General features: G+C 38.6%; 1 protein-coding gene across 1 annotated transcript; it reads left to right on the forward strand.

The window, feature by feature from the left end:
• The first annotated feature begins 572 nt into the window (after nucleotides 1-572).
• Nucleotides 573-11,495, forward strand: LOC131439093 (uncharacterized). The gene is made up of 4 exons (XM_058609704.1): nucleotides 573-3,034; nucleotides 7,936-8,148; nucleotides 8,209-8,439; nucleotides 8,507-11,495. The coding sequence occupies exons 1-4, from the start codon at nucleotides 2,869-2,871 to the stop codon at nucleotides 8,653-8,655; spliced, it is 759 nt and encodes a 252-aa protein (XP_058465687.1). The 5' UTR covers nucleotides 573-2,868; the 3' UTR covers nucleotides 8,656-11,495.
• Nucleotides 11,496-18,214: the final 6,719 nt, after the last annotated feature.

Below are 18,214 nucleotides of genomic sequence, written 5' to 3' on the forward strand. Positions count from 1 at the left end.
TCAATATGTGAAATTTTCATCTAAATCACCCTTAAGTCTTAAGCGAACCACGTTGAAAGCATACGAAAACTATCTTATGTTATGAAAAAAAAGTCTGGATAATCTAATGGAGGAACCTACACTGGCCGCACGAAACGTTCTGGTGACTATTTTACCCCATTTCTTCATTTCATGATATCTTATTGTAAATCGTCCTTAAATCTCGGTAAAATAGTCACCAAAACGGTTCGTGCGGCCAGATTAGGTTCTTCCATTCGGTTCTACAGAATTTTTTACATAAGATAAGCTGGATTTAGTAAACTTCCAATAAGTTTTACCGAGATTTAAGGACGATTTACAATAAGATATCATGAAATGGAGGAAATGGGGTAAAATAGCCACCAAAACCTTTTGTGCGGCCAGTGTATACTCTTCGATTCGATTCTCCAGACATTTTTACATAAAATCAAGCTATTTCAGTAGACCGCACTTGATTTCTTTTCAAGTTACAGAACAAATACTACAAAAAGCCCTAAACTGCTGGGCATTTGGGGTAAAACGAGCAGAATGGCGATTCGTGCGGCCATTAAAAACCATTCCATTCCAATTTCTTGGATTTTTTACATACGAAACACTCTTGTTTCTTTGCCTTTTTCCATGGTTCCCGATTTCTTTGCGTGTTTCCTGGTTTTTTTCCCACTGTGAGTCGATAGAAAGCGTTCTTTGATACGACAAAAGCCATCCTTGACCACAATGAAGCACACCTAATGCAAAACATTTCTCCATTACCCAACGAAAAGACAGACTGGCAAAATGAAAATAACGAAATAGAAAAACTGACGTCGCAAGCTCCCAGAGACAGCTATAAATGCGCAACCTTCTCCAATCCGGGGAAATCGCTCTGTCAACTGAACTACTGAGGATTTGATGATACACAACTCAGAAGACTTCCCGGAAGATAAGAACTTGCTACTTGGATCTGACTGTGCACGGCCGGTGGTGAACCTCAAACATTTGCGACTAAAAGTTAAAAGTTTTTGTCTTAATTCATTGAAATTAGGGTAACAATTTGTTGAGTACGTTAAGTCGCATTTGATCTCAATAACCTATTGTTTGATTTTGATATTTGCTTCTTGATTGTAAAAATGACCTTCCAAATTTTGCTTGTGCATCGCGAAAATTTATGCTATTCGCTCGCAAAGTTATCAAAATTAATGAGGCCTAATATACTGTTATCAATGTAATAAAAGTATTTGGAGACCGTTTTAGATTAGGATAGAATCGAAAGCCGGATTTTGCAAAAACAGAGAAAAGAGCGGCCATCTGTTACAAACGAAACCCTAACTTCCTCATCTGAGAAATGTCGTCTACCATCGTTTTAGTTTTTTCCCTGTGATCCAACTTCACACGCCAAATCTTATCGACCCTGTCTCCGACCAATCCAATCTTTCTTTAATTCTCCGGCTGGGCAATGATATGTAAGATTTTGTTGTGTATCTACTGAAATTATTTTTTGTACAAATTCTTTCTATTTTTTTTCTATTTCAAGTTAACTGCAAAAATCGTAAATCGATTTCTAGATGACTTTTTCAACTTGGTGGATAGTGGAACGAATAATATATTCAAAATGGGCATTAGAGCCCTAAAAGTTTGTAGGCCACTGATCTAAATGATGTCAGCGTTTTGTAGCACCCATGTATCATAATATATTTTTCATTTAAAATGAAATTCTGTGGCATCAGTCGTTTTTTTTTTGGCACACTTCAATGTAGCACCAAAACTTCGCACATTAAGTTTCCTGCGATTATATTCTCTAAGATAACCGTTAACGGATAAACTAAAGTACGACTTGCTAGTCAACTGAACCGATAATATCGAAGACGATGGACTCTACTTCTTGTGAAAACCAAAGCAAGTTTTGTTATCGCAAAGTTTTGCTTCGGGAAGCATTTTGGAAGTTCAACCTGAATCTTCTGGAAAGCGGCGAAAATAATTATCCCACGTTCCTAGCTTGATTCTGAAAGCGTATTTCAACATAACTTACATCCAACTTTTGAAAAACATTTGCATTCAAAACAGAATAGATTCTTGTCAAGTTTTCTCCGCAAGGACCGTTGCCTGCTTTTCACCGCCGCCGTTCTTATTGATGCCAGTTTGTCGGATCTCCGACCCGCTAATTTTAATGTCCTGTCCCATCATCTCTTACCCTTCAACTGGGTTTGAAAATGAAGTTGCAAACTTACAGCCCGAAACTTGTTCGACTGCCAAACCGCAAAACTTTTCAACCTCATGACAGCACCCTCCTCAACCAGCCGAAAAGCGCAGTTTCCAACTACAATTTTCTACTACATACAGATTTTCATTCCGGCTCCGTTCGACAAACACTCATTATCTTGACCAAACAAGACAGCTGAAAATTGTGAACAATATAGAGCAAGCTAAGTGTAGTAAAAGTTCTACAACTGTGTCGCAAAGTGACTGGGTCTAGGGAATAATAAAAGTTCTAAAACTTGTCGCAAAGTTACTGGATCTGGGGGAAAGCCGAATGACGAATACTGAACTGTAGTGTATTAAACGCGTGAGTAACCAAGCGTCTCCACCGGCAAAGACATGTGCAACCGTACCGTGAATCCTTTCAATTACTACGTTCTCATATTATCGCCTGATGATAGCAAAACCACTAGCAAATCTGATTTAAATCCGACAAATCCCTGTGGAACCTATTACTGCATAGCACCGCATTCTGCGAAATCTCCTTCCTTCAGTTTACACCGAATCAAATTCCCAGCTAATTTTTGCTCTACTCTATTTCACGTGGTTCGTCCTTGTGCCATTTTGCGCCGCGAACATGGCATTTAGGTTCTGAACCCGCTGGATGCCGTCTGCAACATGCCCCGACCGGATGCGATTTGTGTGAGCAATCTACGAAGTGCAAGCCGAGCGGACAAAGCCGTCCTCACCGAGCGGCCAGATGTGAAAATTTTCCTACCGTTCCGATTCTACTTCTACCGGGTGGAAGAGCTGTTCGCTCCCAACACGTACAACAAATTTTTAGGTGAGTACGACGGTCGAGGAAGGGTTTTTTATATAATTTATTGTTTCCATACACTATTTTTTACGATTAAATAACTGAAGTTAACAGAATGAAGGCCCGCCAGCGCCATTAGCCTAATAAATTTTTCAGACAACAGAATCGGAGTAGTTTTGTTTTTGATTATGTCACACATGCTCTCTCTCTCTCTTCATGATGAAAATAATTTCTCAAAAAGAAATTATTTTCTGGGAACGAATTTGCTATGCTCTGCGAATGTTTAAGTCAACACTCAACAAAAAACTTCCCTTCAACTGCTATAAGAAATAATTAACTACTTCGGAGCACAAAGAAAATCTCGTTTCCTCACATCGATGTGCCCAACATTGGGTTAAAAGTTTCAATCAAATCCAAAGTACTTTTCAGTTTTTCATGGTGTCAACCTAACACCCGCACCTTTCGTTGGAAACTGTAACATGTTGCCTTCCTTCCGCCTTTCTAGAAGAATCTTTGCTAACATGAAGGCTTGCCATCGACACACCGCACCGGCACCGGAAAGACCGGGAGCCTACATCTGGTGAAACATTTCGAACAGATTTTTTTTAAACTTTGCTGCCTTTTGAAGTTGTGTGGAAGCCGGCACAACGATGCCATGTACTGGGCGAATTTGCATACGGTCTTCTGAGCTTTGTTTCAGAAGACTATGACTATAATCTACTAGCTGATGAAAAAGCTGGAAAAAAATGGTACCATCCTGATACAGTAGATGTATCCTTTTCAAGTTCTTTTTTAGCATTTAAAGTCTGTTCCAAGCAAAAATTTAATGACGAACAAAATAAGTCAAATTAGATATATCTTGGAGCGAGACTAAGATTAGTATAAATAGAACTCGCTTTATTCCGTCGAAAGCCGTCTCACGCATGAATCATCTAACCGAATAAGCCTTTTCCGCCATATATACCAATTCGACTAATAAATTATTTTTTTCTGAAAATATCATGTACATATAGCACAAAGATCGGATAGTTGCATAAATTTTACAACTTGCCATAGAATACCAATTGCAGTAATTCTTATTGCACACAGGACAAAAACTATTAGTGCAAAAATAGAGCATAAAAACTATAAGGAATTTTGCACCATATCGTTTTCGCAGTAGGCAGCACACTATCAGATTTGAATAAAACTTTCAGGGCATGGAGACTTTGTCACGAAAAGCTACTTTACAAACTTCATTTTTTCCAATGACTAGGTCAAGGCTATCTTTGAGAAGGAGCAAACCTTTTTACTCGATATTTTTTTCTCCAATACACAGCAAAACATTATGAAATTTACATTTTTTGTCATTTTCACCAAATTAGTCAAATTTTCGAATAAAAATTCCTAAACAATTTCTTATCGAGACATGAACTAGAAAAAATATACTTCAAAAATTTCAAATCGGTTTCGAAAAAAACTCCACTTTAATTTTGATAAAATTTTGTCTTAAGATAGATGAATATGGTTCCTAGCATCCGTAGGGAATACATTGCAAAATGGACACTTTCAAGGAAAACCATTTTTCTATCTAAAACTTTTTCTTGTCCAAACAGACATTTTTGCTTTCTCTATAAAAAAAAAGTATTAGAACTACTGGAAAAACCGACTATCGAACGGAGCCTCGGAGAGCCATAGTGTTATAAACCAATCGACTCAGCTCGACGAGATCGGAAAATGTCTGAATTTTTTAATGCACAATTTTCTCAAAAATGGCTTAACCGATTTAAACAAGCTTGGGCGCGTTTGGGCCATTGATCAAGTTCGAAGATCAAATGGCTGCGACCACTGGTTCTGGTACCGACAAAACACGTTGGTTTTTATCGTTCTAATATATATAAGGGTGCGAATATTTTGGGATCCCCTCTAATTTCGTAAGGCGGTGGTGCTCCAAAATTTGAGCACTTCAAAAAAAGTCCCCCTACAGGCGGACAAGAGCGGACAAAAGACTGACAAGAGCGGACAAAGTCGGAAAAAAGCGGACAAAGGCAGACAAGAGCGAACAAAGGCGGGCAAAAGCAGACAAAAGTTGGCAAAGGCGGACAAGAGCAGGCAAAGGCGGACGGGAGCGGACAAGAGCGGACAAAAAGCGGACAAAGGCGGACAAGAGCGGACAAAATGCGGGCATGAGCGGTCAAGAGCCACCAAAGGCGGACAAGAGCGGACAAAGGCAAACAAGAGCGGACAAAAGGCGGACAAGAGCGGACAAAGGCGCACAGGAGCGGACAAGAGCGGACAAGAGGCGTCAATAGCGAACAAAAGGCGGACAAGAGCGGACAAAACCGGACAAGACAAGAGCGGATAAAAGGCGAGCATGAGCGGTCAAGAGCGGACAAAGGCGAACGGGAGCGGACAAAGGCAGACAAGAGCGGTCAAGAGCGGACAAAAAGCGGACTAGAACGGACAAGAGCGGACAAAGGCGGACGAGAGCGGACAAGAGCGGACAAAAGCGGACAAAAGCGGACAAAAGGCGGACAATGCGGACAAGAGCGGACAAAGGCGGAAAAGAGCGGACAAAGGCGGACAAGAGCGGACGAGAGCGGATGATAGCGGACAAGAGCGGACAAAGGCGGATAAGAGCAGACAAAAGCGGACAAAAGCGGACAAAAGCGGACAAAAGGCGGACAAGAGCGGACAAAGGCGAACAAGAGCAGACAAAGGCGGACGGGAGCGCTTAAGAGCGGACAAAAAGCGAATAAGGGCGGACAAAGGCGGACAAGAGCGGACAAAAGGCGGACAAGAGCGGACAAAAGGCGGACAAGAGCGTACGAAAACGGATGAAGGCGGATAAGAGCGGACAAAAGGCGGACAAAAGGTGGACAAAAGGCGGACAAAGGCGGGCGGGAGCGGATAAGAGCGGACAAAAAGCGGACAACAGGCGGGCCTGAGCGGTCAAAGGCGGACGGGAGCGAATTAAGGCGGACAAGAGCGGACAAAGGCGGACAAGAGCGGAGAAGAGAGGACAAAGGCAGACAAGAGCGGCCAAAAGGCGGACAAGAGCGGACAAAAGGCGGACAAAGGCGGAAAAGAGCGGACAAAAGGCGGACAAAAGGAGGACAACAGTGGACAAAAGCGGTTGAAAGCGGACAACAGGCGGATAAGAGCGGACAAGAGCGGACAAAAGGCGGACAAGAGCGGACAAGAGTGGACAAAAGGCGGACAAGAGCAAACAAAGGCGGACAAGAGCAGACAAAGGCGGACGGGAGCGGATAAGAGCGGACAAAAAGCGGACAACAGGCGGGCCTGAGCGGTCAAAGGCGGACGGGAGCGAATTAAGGCGGACAAGAGCGGACAAAGGCGGACAAGAGTGGAGAAGAGAGGACAAAGGCGGACAAGAGCGGCCAAAAGGCGGACAAGAGCGGACAAAAGGCGGACAAAGGCGGACAAGAGCGGACAAAAGGCGGACAAAAGGAGGACAACAGTGGACAAAAGCGGTTGAAGGCGGACAAGAGCGGACAACAGGCGGATAAGAGCGGACAAGAGCGGACAAAAGGCGGACAAGAGCGGACAAAGGCGGACAAGAGCAGACAAAGGCGGACGGGAGCGGATAAGAGCGGACAAGAGCGGACGAGAGTGGATGAAGGCGGACAAAAGCGGACAAGAGCGGACAAAGGCGGACAAGATCGGACAAGAGCGGACAAAGCCGGACAAGAACGGACAAAAGGCGGATAAGAACGGACAAGAGCGAACAAAAGGCGGACCAGAGCGGACAAGAGCAAACAAAGGCGGACAAGAGCGGACAGATATGGCTTAATCGATTTCAACAAGCTCGTTTGAAAGCTAGTATTGGGCCATTGATCATGTTCGAAGATTAAGTGGCTACGGCTTCTGGTTTCGGAGATATGATGATATAAGTGACGTAACCGACAAAACACGTTGTTTTTTTATCGCGCAAGTTTCTCGGAGATGGCTGAACTGATTTCAACAAACTTAGGCTCGTTTGAAAGCTACTGTTGGGCCATTGATCAAGTTCGAAGATCAAATGGCTGTGACTTTTGGTTCCGGAGTGACGTAACCGACAAAACGCGTTGTTTTTTTACCGCGCTCGTTTGAAAGTCACTGTTGGTCCATTAATCAAGTTCGAAGATCAAATGACTGCGACTTCTGGTTCCGGAGATATGATGGTATAAATGACGTAACCGACAAAACACGTTGTTTTTCATCTCTCTAATATATATAAGAGTGAGAATATTTTGGGATCCCCTCTAATTTCTTAAGGCGAACAGCTCAAAAGTTTGAACACTTCGAAAAAAGTCCCCATACACAATTTGAGCTGAATCGGATATGGGTAAGGGGTGCTGCCCGACGGTTAAGGTTTGAAAATCTTCGATCTTGAAAAATCACCGTAGGGAGGAGTACATGAAATTCCCGAAATAGAAAAAAAAATTTGATTCCAAACGTCTTAGAATTTGAAAAAAATTAGTGAAAAAGTTTTCAATGGACACGAACTTTCAAAGCGTACTTTCGATAAAAAGTTTATTGTCTATAAAATAAAAGGAAACAATTCATTTTTCTAGGGCGTCGAACAGTTTCGAAAAATCATATTTTTTCATTTGCATTTCGTTATAATAAAACATTCCGATAATGTTTTGTCCAATTTTAAAGTGAAGCGAAACTCATGGACATCTGCGCCGAGCTCTTGCCTCTCCTCAGTATAACATGTGAAAAGATAAAGGCCCATAACTTTCAGAGTTTTGTCCCAATAAGCTTGAAAATTGGACAAAATATTATTGAAATGTTTTACTATAAGAAAATATAACGAAAAAATAAATGATTTTTCAAAAGCGTTAGATGAAGTGAAAGTGACTCGTTTATTTTCCAGGATCGTAATCATCGTGATATGTACGAATTGTTTTCAAAACATTAATGTAATGAATTTCCTTTTCCAGTTGCTCCGGGTGGTGACCATTTAATTTCTCTGATTGATGAGATTTCCTACGTGTCACCGCCATCTCCGATGCTTTCCCAGATCGAAGACATCCCACCAGAACAGTTCTGCAACGGTGATAATCGGCCACCAGATTGCGGTCCAAACTGCATGTGCACCCACACAATCGATATCCCACTGAACGCGATCGTCGAAGTTGTGCTTGTAGATGAAGGTAAATCTCTTTGCAGACTATTTTATCGAACATTCAAATCATTTGGCATTTATTTCGCAGTCCAACAAGACAACCTGAGCCATCCGTTCCATCTGCACGGTCACTACTTCAGCGTCATCGGAATGGGACGTTCGCCCGATACCACCGTGAAAAAGATCAATCTACGCCACGCCCTAGATCTCGATCGACGCGGTCTACTGAATCGACAGTTCAATCTGCCCCCACTCAAGGATACCATTGCTGTCCCGAACAATGGATACGTCGTTTTGCGGTTTAGAGCCAACAATCCCGGTAGGGATCGATCCAGTAGTTGAATGTGATTTTGTTGACTGAAAAGCTAATACTGTTTTGTTTTCAGGCTATTGGTTGTTCCATTGTCACTTCCAGTTCCACATAGTGATCGGCATGAATCTGGTCATACACATAGGCACGCAGGCCGATTTACCTCCGGTGCCACCAAACTTCCCCCGGTGCGGAAACCACATACCACCGATTCGGCTCAACTGAACATCGCAATCGCTGCACAGCGGTCGGCACCAAGTAGAACGTAAAGAAATACAGGATTTAAGTTTTGTCGAACTATTATTTACATAGTTTGAAACTTCAAAAAAAAAACAACAACAACAACGAGAACCTTCCGTGCAAGTGTGTTGATACGTAAGCGCTTCTTAGTCGTAATTTAGACAATTTTGTATCTGTTGTACTTCTTTTGGGTTGCTTTCAACTGTTGACCATTTTATCGTATTAGTATCTGTTGTAAACTAGTTGTATATGTTTAATTAAGTTATGTAAATCCAGTCCAGTAATTACAGTCAGTCAGTCAGTCAGTTCTTGAATCAACATTATCATTTGTTCATTTTTTGTCAAAACGGATGCTCTTCTCACTGATATTAATTCTGATAAGTCGATAGAAACATGATCGATAAGTTGACATCAAAAGAAAAAGCTTAGATAATCTGTGTGTTAGACTGAACGTACCAAAATCTTGAATATACTTCAAGAAAAATTGATACGAAACCAAATTTGTGCTTTGGTTTTCTGAATACGAAGGCTTCCAAAACTATTTATTTTCATTTTGTTTAAAACAAACAAAATAGGAGAAAGAATATCATTACTTTCAATTACACTTTTCAAAACGTTTTTCACCGCATAACCTCAAATTCTCTAGGAGTCAAAATTACATCAACAAAATTAAACGAAATTTAAGTTTTGCGCAAGAAATCCGCCAAAACATCCGGTTTACGTGTATTTAAACTTTTGACATATAGTAAATGACCTTTAATCAAATTAAGTGTTTTTTTTTTGTTACCTTGTCTTCCGGTGAAACCCTGAGATGTCAGGTAAAAATTTCAAATATCTCCTAACAGGGTTGAAAAAGTCTGTGAACTCGAAACAATGTCTGCAGACTCAAGTTCTTTATAAACAATGGAGCACAAAATTGTTTCAGAGAGCAAAAGAAGCGACGAATATAAAAGTATGTAAAAATTTGACGAATGTCACGTTTCTCAAAAGTCTGCAGCAAAAACAGCTTATTTTAGAAATCTGCAGATTTGCAACCAAATCTGTAGCCCTGGCATCCCTGGCATAACCTCACAAAATGAACTCGATAAACGTCGTTTGATAGCTTTCAGTAGTTATTCTTTTCATTTTATACCAATTCAAATGCGTTTATTTTTTAGAAACGAGTTGTCATCCCAAGCAGCCAAAAGTTCCACCCTATCTGACAAAATCCACTCAAAAACAACAACTTTATCGCTGCTGATAACCCCACACAATTTGCCGAACGAGCCCCATTTGACATTTGTTGGTGATTCGTTTACATGTTCATTTCAAGTAGAATTTTTATTGTCAAAGCTAACATAAATATTTTTGACAATTCAGTGTTTACATTCTCGTAAGGCATATTGACTCAACATTTGCCAGGATAAAATCCAAATTTAGATTCGTGTTATTGAAAATGCTAACAAACCATGCTAGCTGTCGAACATACGCTTTATTTGGTTTTTCTACCGTCACTGCCAACCTCAATCGGATGAACACATTTTGACACTACAGCTAAGCAGTACTGTTTGTAAATAATGTTTTTGACAGACGAATGAAACCGTTAACGGTCCATCTTGCCTGAAAAGAATTTAAAAACATTTGTTGACGATTCGATTCGGTTACATACATTCGATACATCTTTAAGTATTAAATAAAAGTGGCTAATTGCGAAGTGTAAAGATGTGTTCCTCGAATTTTTTAAAGCTTGTTTGTAAATAGTACTATTGAACTGTCAAGAATAAATGATTATTCATTTGTGACATAAATATAAAAAATCCCATTCTTCACGAGTTCATTTGTGACGTTGTTTTGAACAAATGTAATTAGGTTTTGCACGATGACGACACAAATGAACTGCCGATGAATCAAGTTCATCGTTGACAGTTGCCGTGTACTTGATTTGTTTTGCGATTGCAATTTAAAAATTGAAAAAATGACGAAAAAGTGCCTGTTAAAAACGTATTCCACAGTGGAAATAACTAAAAAGATTGCCCTGTATGTGTTTCCAGCATCAAGGAGCGATATATGTATGAATCTGTTGAGTGTGAGGCGACTTGCCATTTTTACATTCGAACAATGAACTTCTGATGAACTTTTAAACTGTAAACAAGTACACGTCGATCGTCAAAAAAAGTTCATTTTGTTCATTTTTGTGAGGATATGTCATGTTCGTTCAAAACCTAATTAGATTTTTTATCGTGACGTCACAAATGAACAAGCATTCAACCTTGACAGTTCAGCGGTACTGTTTACAAACAAGCTTAAACAAATATCGAAGAACACGTCTTAAACAATCATCCTTACACTTTGCAACTAGTCACTTTTATTTAATAAATCTCAGAAACAAACCGTATCCAATCGGGAGTTAGGTTTTTTACCGTCACTGCTAACATCAATCAGATGAACACATTTTGACAGTTCAGCAGTACTGTTTGTAAACAGAAATTTCTTTTGTTTGTTTATTGACAAATTGGATCAGACCATTTACGGTCCGTATCGCCTAAATAAAGTTTTAAAACATTTGTTCACAATTGAATACGGTTCGTTTTTGATATTTAATAAATAAAAGTGACTAGTTGCAAAGTGTAATGATGATTGTTTTAGATGTGCTCTTCGATTTTTTTTAAGCTTGTTTGTAAACAGTACCGCTGAACTGTCAAGGATGAATACTTGTTCATTTGTGTCGTCACGATAAAAAACCTAATAAATATTTTAAAACTCTATTTAGGCGATATGTTCCGTAAATGGTTTCATCCAAATTGCTAACAGACAAACAAAAAAATCTCTGTTTACAAACAGTACTGCTGGACTCTCAAAATGTGTTCATTCGATTGAGGTTAGCAGTGACGGTAAAAAACCTGATAAGGTTTTCTACCGTCACTGCTAACCTCGAACAGATGAACACATTTTGACAGTTCAGCAGTGCAAGTTGTAGATAGAGTTTTTTTTGCTTGTCTGTTGACAGACGGATGAAACCGTTAACGTTATTGTTCATTTGTGACGTCATGATTTATTCACATTTAAGGTTCTACTTACAACCTTAGGAAAACAACCGTGGTTGAAAAACGCAAAAGCAGTTTTCTCCTCTACTGTTTGATTACCCTTCAAGAAAAAATCATCAGTTTATTTAGAGAAATGTGCTAAACAAACTGATATTTCTCTTTTGATTTTTGCGCTCAACGAAAGCGAAGAAAACTGCTTTTGCGATTTGCTACAAAGGTCGTTTTCTAGAGAATGTAAATTGCCCATTAACACGTATTCAAATTAGAATGAACTTGTAAACAAACCACCGGCAGATGTCAAATGATGTTAATTCAGCGAATTTTATGAGGTTATGCTATGTTCGTGTAAAACCACAAGAGTATTTCCCACGAAATAAATAATTACATCAGTGCATAAAAATAGGTGCAAAAATGTAAAAAAATATTCTAAATTATTTAAATGAGAAGAGCATCATCATATCATTTGAAATTCAGTTCATCAAGATTACATCCAGCGAATTTCACTAAAGCTAAGATTATACTTTTACGTAGATATCATCTTGCATCAGCAAACAACATTTAGACCCTCATGTATTCAATCCTCTCATTAAAATTTTATACGAACCATATTAAAGAGTCGAAAAATTCCACATCCTTAAAGCGCCGAGTAGGAGTAGCACTAATGTGAAGCCATTGGAATGAAATTTAATAGACTAATGTACCAGCTTACAGTGGCCAAAAATGTACCAGAGATATACTGGTGAACTCACTAGAAGGCACTATATATATATATTTAGTTTCACTCCCAAAACAAACCACATTGCTAGTGAATATTATCCACAAAGCATCAATTTTCCATCTCAAAAATCCTTCCTTCTAAATCTGCTAACATTAAGCTCATGTTGATCGACTTCCCAATGACCTGTATAAAGAAAAAGAGGGTACGTGTAGATAATCAATTCCCCATACCCCAAGACGCCAGGGATAATAAAATTCAAACATGCCAATACGGTTGCTACAATGAAAGCCAATATCCGAAAATGTGACGTTGTTTGCTCCGGTCACCTGGGATCAAAGGGATCAAAGTTAGTTTCTGTACCACCTGGCCCTGGATGATTAGTACTACGTTTAAAGGAGCCTCTCCCAACTGCAGGTTGGACGAACACACAGGTCCGGTAAATGAATACCTTCAGGGAAATGAGCAAATTGAAAATTAAATGGGATTAAATAGAACAGATTGTGCCGACAGCAGATAGATTCGGTAGATTTAATAAACATACTCACATGAAACTTCGTGCAATGCTACCTTCTTCTCACAGCAGAAGTAATACAATCCTTATAAATTTCAGAACATTTGGAAACACGTGTGTTCAGAAATTGCTTGTGATAAGACTGTGGTCTGAAGCAATCCCGTCATGTTTGTATTTATGTACTAGATGGAATGCGAATAAAATGTGTACGTGTGAATACCAATAAACATTTATCTGTCGTGACAGAAGCTATACCGAACGTTTATTATAAACAGGATTTGAAAGAAATAGTATTGCTACCTCAAAACTGTACTGCCGCTCGAGGACTCCGCTCAACTTTTTATATTTTCAATTTTTCGTTCCTCCTACACCGTTTTTCTTTGCCGGGATATCGATTTCATGTAGTATAATGCACTAAAATAGTAATCCATACCATTTTAAAATACGCATCAATTTGAACTTTAACCATTCAACTTCTTGAATATCGATTTATGAACCGATTAAAACAATAGACCTTTTCATATTATTGTAGATATTTGTAGACATACACTCAAAATAATAATCATATTATAGTTACGTGAAAAGTTATGTGAATATTTTCCACCCTACTTTTCACGTAGGTTTTAATGGACTGGCATTTAAAAGCTGTTTAATGCATAATCCAGTAAAAGTTACGTGTTTCATAGGTAAAATGTAATGTACTGTTCATATCACATTTATCTATCAGTTCATATCAAATTTAGATACCAAAAAAATACTATTTTATATATTGGTTGAAGTTGAAAGGGAGATTCCAGATTTTGATATAAATCTATGAAATGAAAAATGCCATGAAATATAAAACAGGTTGAAGTCGCATTACATGGTTCCAGTGTCTCTAGCTTTATACCGACGGCCTGTTTGAAGCATTCGGCAGGAGCGGGTAATCTTCCGGACTCACGCAGGCACTCGGTCCAGTTGAACACGTGGAAACTTTCATACTGGAATGGTCCGGTCGATGGAGTAAAAAATTGTAATTAAATAACTTTTCTCGCAAATATTTACACTACTTACACTTCGAGGGCCACTGCTCGCCAATTTCAAAATCGAGTTTTTCACACTGGAAATTCACGTAGATTGTTTGACGTTTGGTCAATTCACGTAAACCTTATGTGATGACTATATTCATTTTAGGGGATGTTCGTATAACATTCATTTTCGTCACGTAAAATATTCAATTAGACATTTGAAACCATTCTACGTGATTTTTCAAGTGAATCGAACGTGAATTTTTATTTGAGTGTAGATGAGCGTTTGAGAAAAAGAAAAACCTGTTCTAATCCACCTAGTGGTGTAATGGAGACTTTCTCATATTTCTTATATTCCTGAAATGAAATAACGGCGGCGAACGACCAAAAAGTTAAATAATAATAATAACTTACAATGCCTGCATAAAAGAAGAATTATATTCAAAGGATTTCATTCATCGACTAGTATAGACACACGGCCTTCAAAATAAAATTTCCACACATATCCACTGAAATTTCGGAATTGAAAGCCAGATCTTGATCAAGTTCGATAGCGTTCTGAGTTCGTAGGACTTTTCATTTGAATCTGAGTTTGTAAAAATTGTTTCAACCACCTGTGAGAAAATGGAGAGCATATCCTTGTCACATGATCAACCTTGGACTTTCAGATAGCACTTTAGCAGATATTAGCTGAACTCCGAAGATCCGATGAAGAACAAAACGTATTCCGAGGTTATCGTTCCATCGAGCAATCCCATCTCAATGCAATGATTGCATCGAATGGATTCAAACATTTCAGAGAGAGAGAGAGAGAGAGAGAGAGAGAGAGATCTTGTCAATAATACAGTTTGCAGAACATTCGTAACCAACGTATATCTACAAAATTAGCCAATATTAGTATAACATATCACACATCGGAATATCATTCGTAGTACCGTCTACCAATTTTGAGAAATAATAATATGAACAGTGAGATTATTTATAACCAAACAAGTAGTCTTTCTCATAATAAATATTCTGTACTATCTTCAGCTGTTGAATTACTTTGAGATGAGATAATGAATAACAATAAAGAAGTATAAAATACACATCTGCAATACGACGGCAAACAGAACTGTAACCTCATTTAAGAGATTTATAATGATGTTTTGTTGGAATGAATTACAAAATACAAACCTATTCGCACACCGTCGATACCGTTTTGTTGACCAAATATTTTAGAAACACGAGAAGGCGTGAGATAGAAATTTGTGAGCTTTTACTTAATATAATCCTATGCAATCACAGCATGTATGTGAATATTATCGACTGTTTTTGACAATATTACTACAGAACCGGCTGCTGAAATTTCACTTACATCGCCAAGCATAAGATTCCAATGCATGCATTTTTAACTAAATTAATACATTTAAATTCTTTCATTCTTTCTGTCACACTACCGTAAAGTGGCTTTGATTTTATTCAACCGCAGAACCGATGACGCAGAACTATGATCAACCAAACCAAACACCGGTAACAGACATTTGGCGTTCTAGTTTCTTCAACACTATTGGAAAGACGTGCTTATTTGTGGTTGGTACCGATGAATTCGGTTGTGTTTTAAAAAAGGTTGTAAGTTTTCTTTTTCTTATACTTCTCCCGCACACGCTATACAAAATTAAACAAAGAACGCTATGTGCTTCATTCGCAAAGGTGGTGGTGTTTTCTACTTCCGTTCCAACACGCACCGATGCGTACCGGTTTTGCATCGTCATTATGTATGATGGTTTGAAAGTTTTGACACTCATCGCCCAACAATTTCGGGACTGGAAGTCGAATATGGTTGAAATTGATCAGTATTTTTTTGAACAACGAGAGCAATAATTCAAGATTTGTGGAAATCGGTTTAACCGTCGCTGAGAAATCGAAGTGAGTTCCATTTTCGGAGCTTTTCTCCACTATTGGTGCTTTCGGAACCGGAAACCCGGGCTAATAGTCCCAAAGTAGGTTTATATATCCACTAACTAACAAGGCCTACCAGCTAGATGAATTTACCAATAAGTTTTATAAAAATTGTATTTGCACCTAGTTTGCTATCACTTGTAAAAAATACTCATGGAAAATTTTTCACTTATCACGCTATAATACCGGAACCGGAAGTCGGATTCGGATTTTTGAGGACTTTTTAAAGAATTTCAAGACCCTTCATTTGCATCTCAGTTTGTGAACATCGGTTATGAAATTTCCGAGAAAATTGAGCGCACAATCATAAATTTGCACATATTACCTTGTAATTCCGGGACCGAAACTCAAATAAAGATGAAATTCAATAGCAAGCTATAAAACGATACAATCTTTCGTTTGAGTCTAAGTTTGTGAAAATCGGTTCAGACATATCTAAGAAAGGTGATTGACTATTCTTCCCATTTTTTGTGCATATCACCCTGTAATTCCCTAACAGGAAGTCGGATCGTGATAAAATTCAATAGTAATCTATGAGACTATAACACCTTTCATTCGAATCTGAATTCTGAATTTGAATCTGAACCAATTTAAATAAGCTCACCTGAAAGTTACTGTTGAATTGTTTTGAAAGCTACTATTAGGTTATTTGATAGGTTCACAATACTATTTAAAACCAATAGAAAAATATGATCACACCAAAAGGTGGTTTAAGAAGAGTTATTAACTTCAATGTGAAACATTAACAGATCGGCTGAAAAGTTCGTATCGTTTCTATGAGAGGGCGCCACTAGAATTAAATCCATACCATTTTCAGTTAGTACCAACCTTCAAAAGATACGTGTATAAATTTGACAGCTGTCTGATTATTAGTTTGTTAGATATTGCATTTTGAGTGAAGCTACTTTTGTTATTGTGAAAAAAATGGAAAAAAAGGAATTTCGTGTGTTGATGAAACACTACTTTTTGATGAAAAAAAGTGCCGCCGATACCAAAAAATGGCTTGATGAGTGTTATCCAGACTCTGCACCGGGCGAAGCAACAATTCGTAAGTGGTTTGCAAAATTTCGTACTGGTCATATGAGCACCGAAGACGATGAACGCATTGGACGTCCAAAAGAGGCTGTTACCGATAAAAACGTGAAAAAAATCCACAAAATGATTTTCAATGACCGTAAAGTGAAGTTGATCGAGATAGCTGACACCCTAAAGATATCAAAGGAACGTGTTGGACATATTATTCACGAATATTTGGATATGAGAAAGCTTGGTGCAAAATGGGTGCCGCGTGAGCTCACAATCGATCAAAAACAACAACGAATTAATGATTCTGAGCAGTGTTTGGAGCTGTTATTTCGAAATAAAACCGATTTTTTTCGTCGATATATAACAATGGACGAAACATGGCTCCATCACTTCACTCCGGAGTCCAATCGACAGTCAGCTGAGTGGACTGCACGCGATGAACCGAACCCAAAGCGTGGAAAGACTCAACAATCGGCCGGTAAGGTTATGGCGTCTGTATTTTGGGATTCGCATGGTATAATTTTCATCGACTACCTTGAAAAGGGAAAAACCATCAACAGTGACTATTATATAGCGTTATTAGAGCATTTGAAGGGCGAAATTTAAAAAAAACGGCCTCATTTGAAGAAGAAAAAAGTTTTGTTTCATCAAGACAATGCACCGTGTCACAAGTCGATGAAAACCATGCTGAAATTGAACGAATTGGGCTTCGAATTGCTTCCTCATCCACCGTATTTTCCAGATTTGGCCCCCAGTGACTTTTTCCTGTTCTCAGACCTCAAGAGAATGCTCACTGGTAAAAAATTTAGAAGCAATGAAGAGGTAATCGCTGAAACTGAGGCCTATTTTGAGGTAAAGGACAAATCGTACTACAAAAATGGTATCGAAAAGTTGGAAGATCGCTATAATCGCTGTATCGCCTCTGATGGCAATTATGTTGAATAAGAAAAACGAATTTTGGCAAAAAATGTGTGTTTTTATTAAACGATACGAACTTTTCAGCCGAACTGTTATTACAAACAATACATTAAAAACTAAACTTGAATCTCAGCGAAGAAGTATAGAATAGTGATGTTTAACTAAAATTTTCGCTTTTCAGCTGAAAATTCGGATACTTCCAATTTTTGAACAACTCGAAATGTTAAACCGATGTACGGTTTAGTGAATTTCCGTGTTCACCGCAACCATTTTATAAACCATTCAGCAAGTCAAAAAAAATTTTTCGCCGCAATTTTGGAAAATAAACTTTATATTCCAAGATTCGGTAAATTTTATTATTAGCAGTCGTTTTGCTTCTGTCCAAAACAGAGCGTCGTTG

This window comes from Malaya genurostris, chromosome 3, assembly GCF_030247185.1.
Source record: "Malaya genurostris strain Urasoe2022 chromosome 3, Malgen_1.1, whole genome shotgun sequence".
NCBI lineage: Eukaryota > Metazoa > Arthropoda > Insecta > Diptera > Culicidae > Malaya > Malaya genurostris.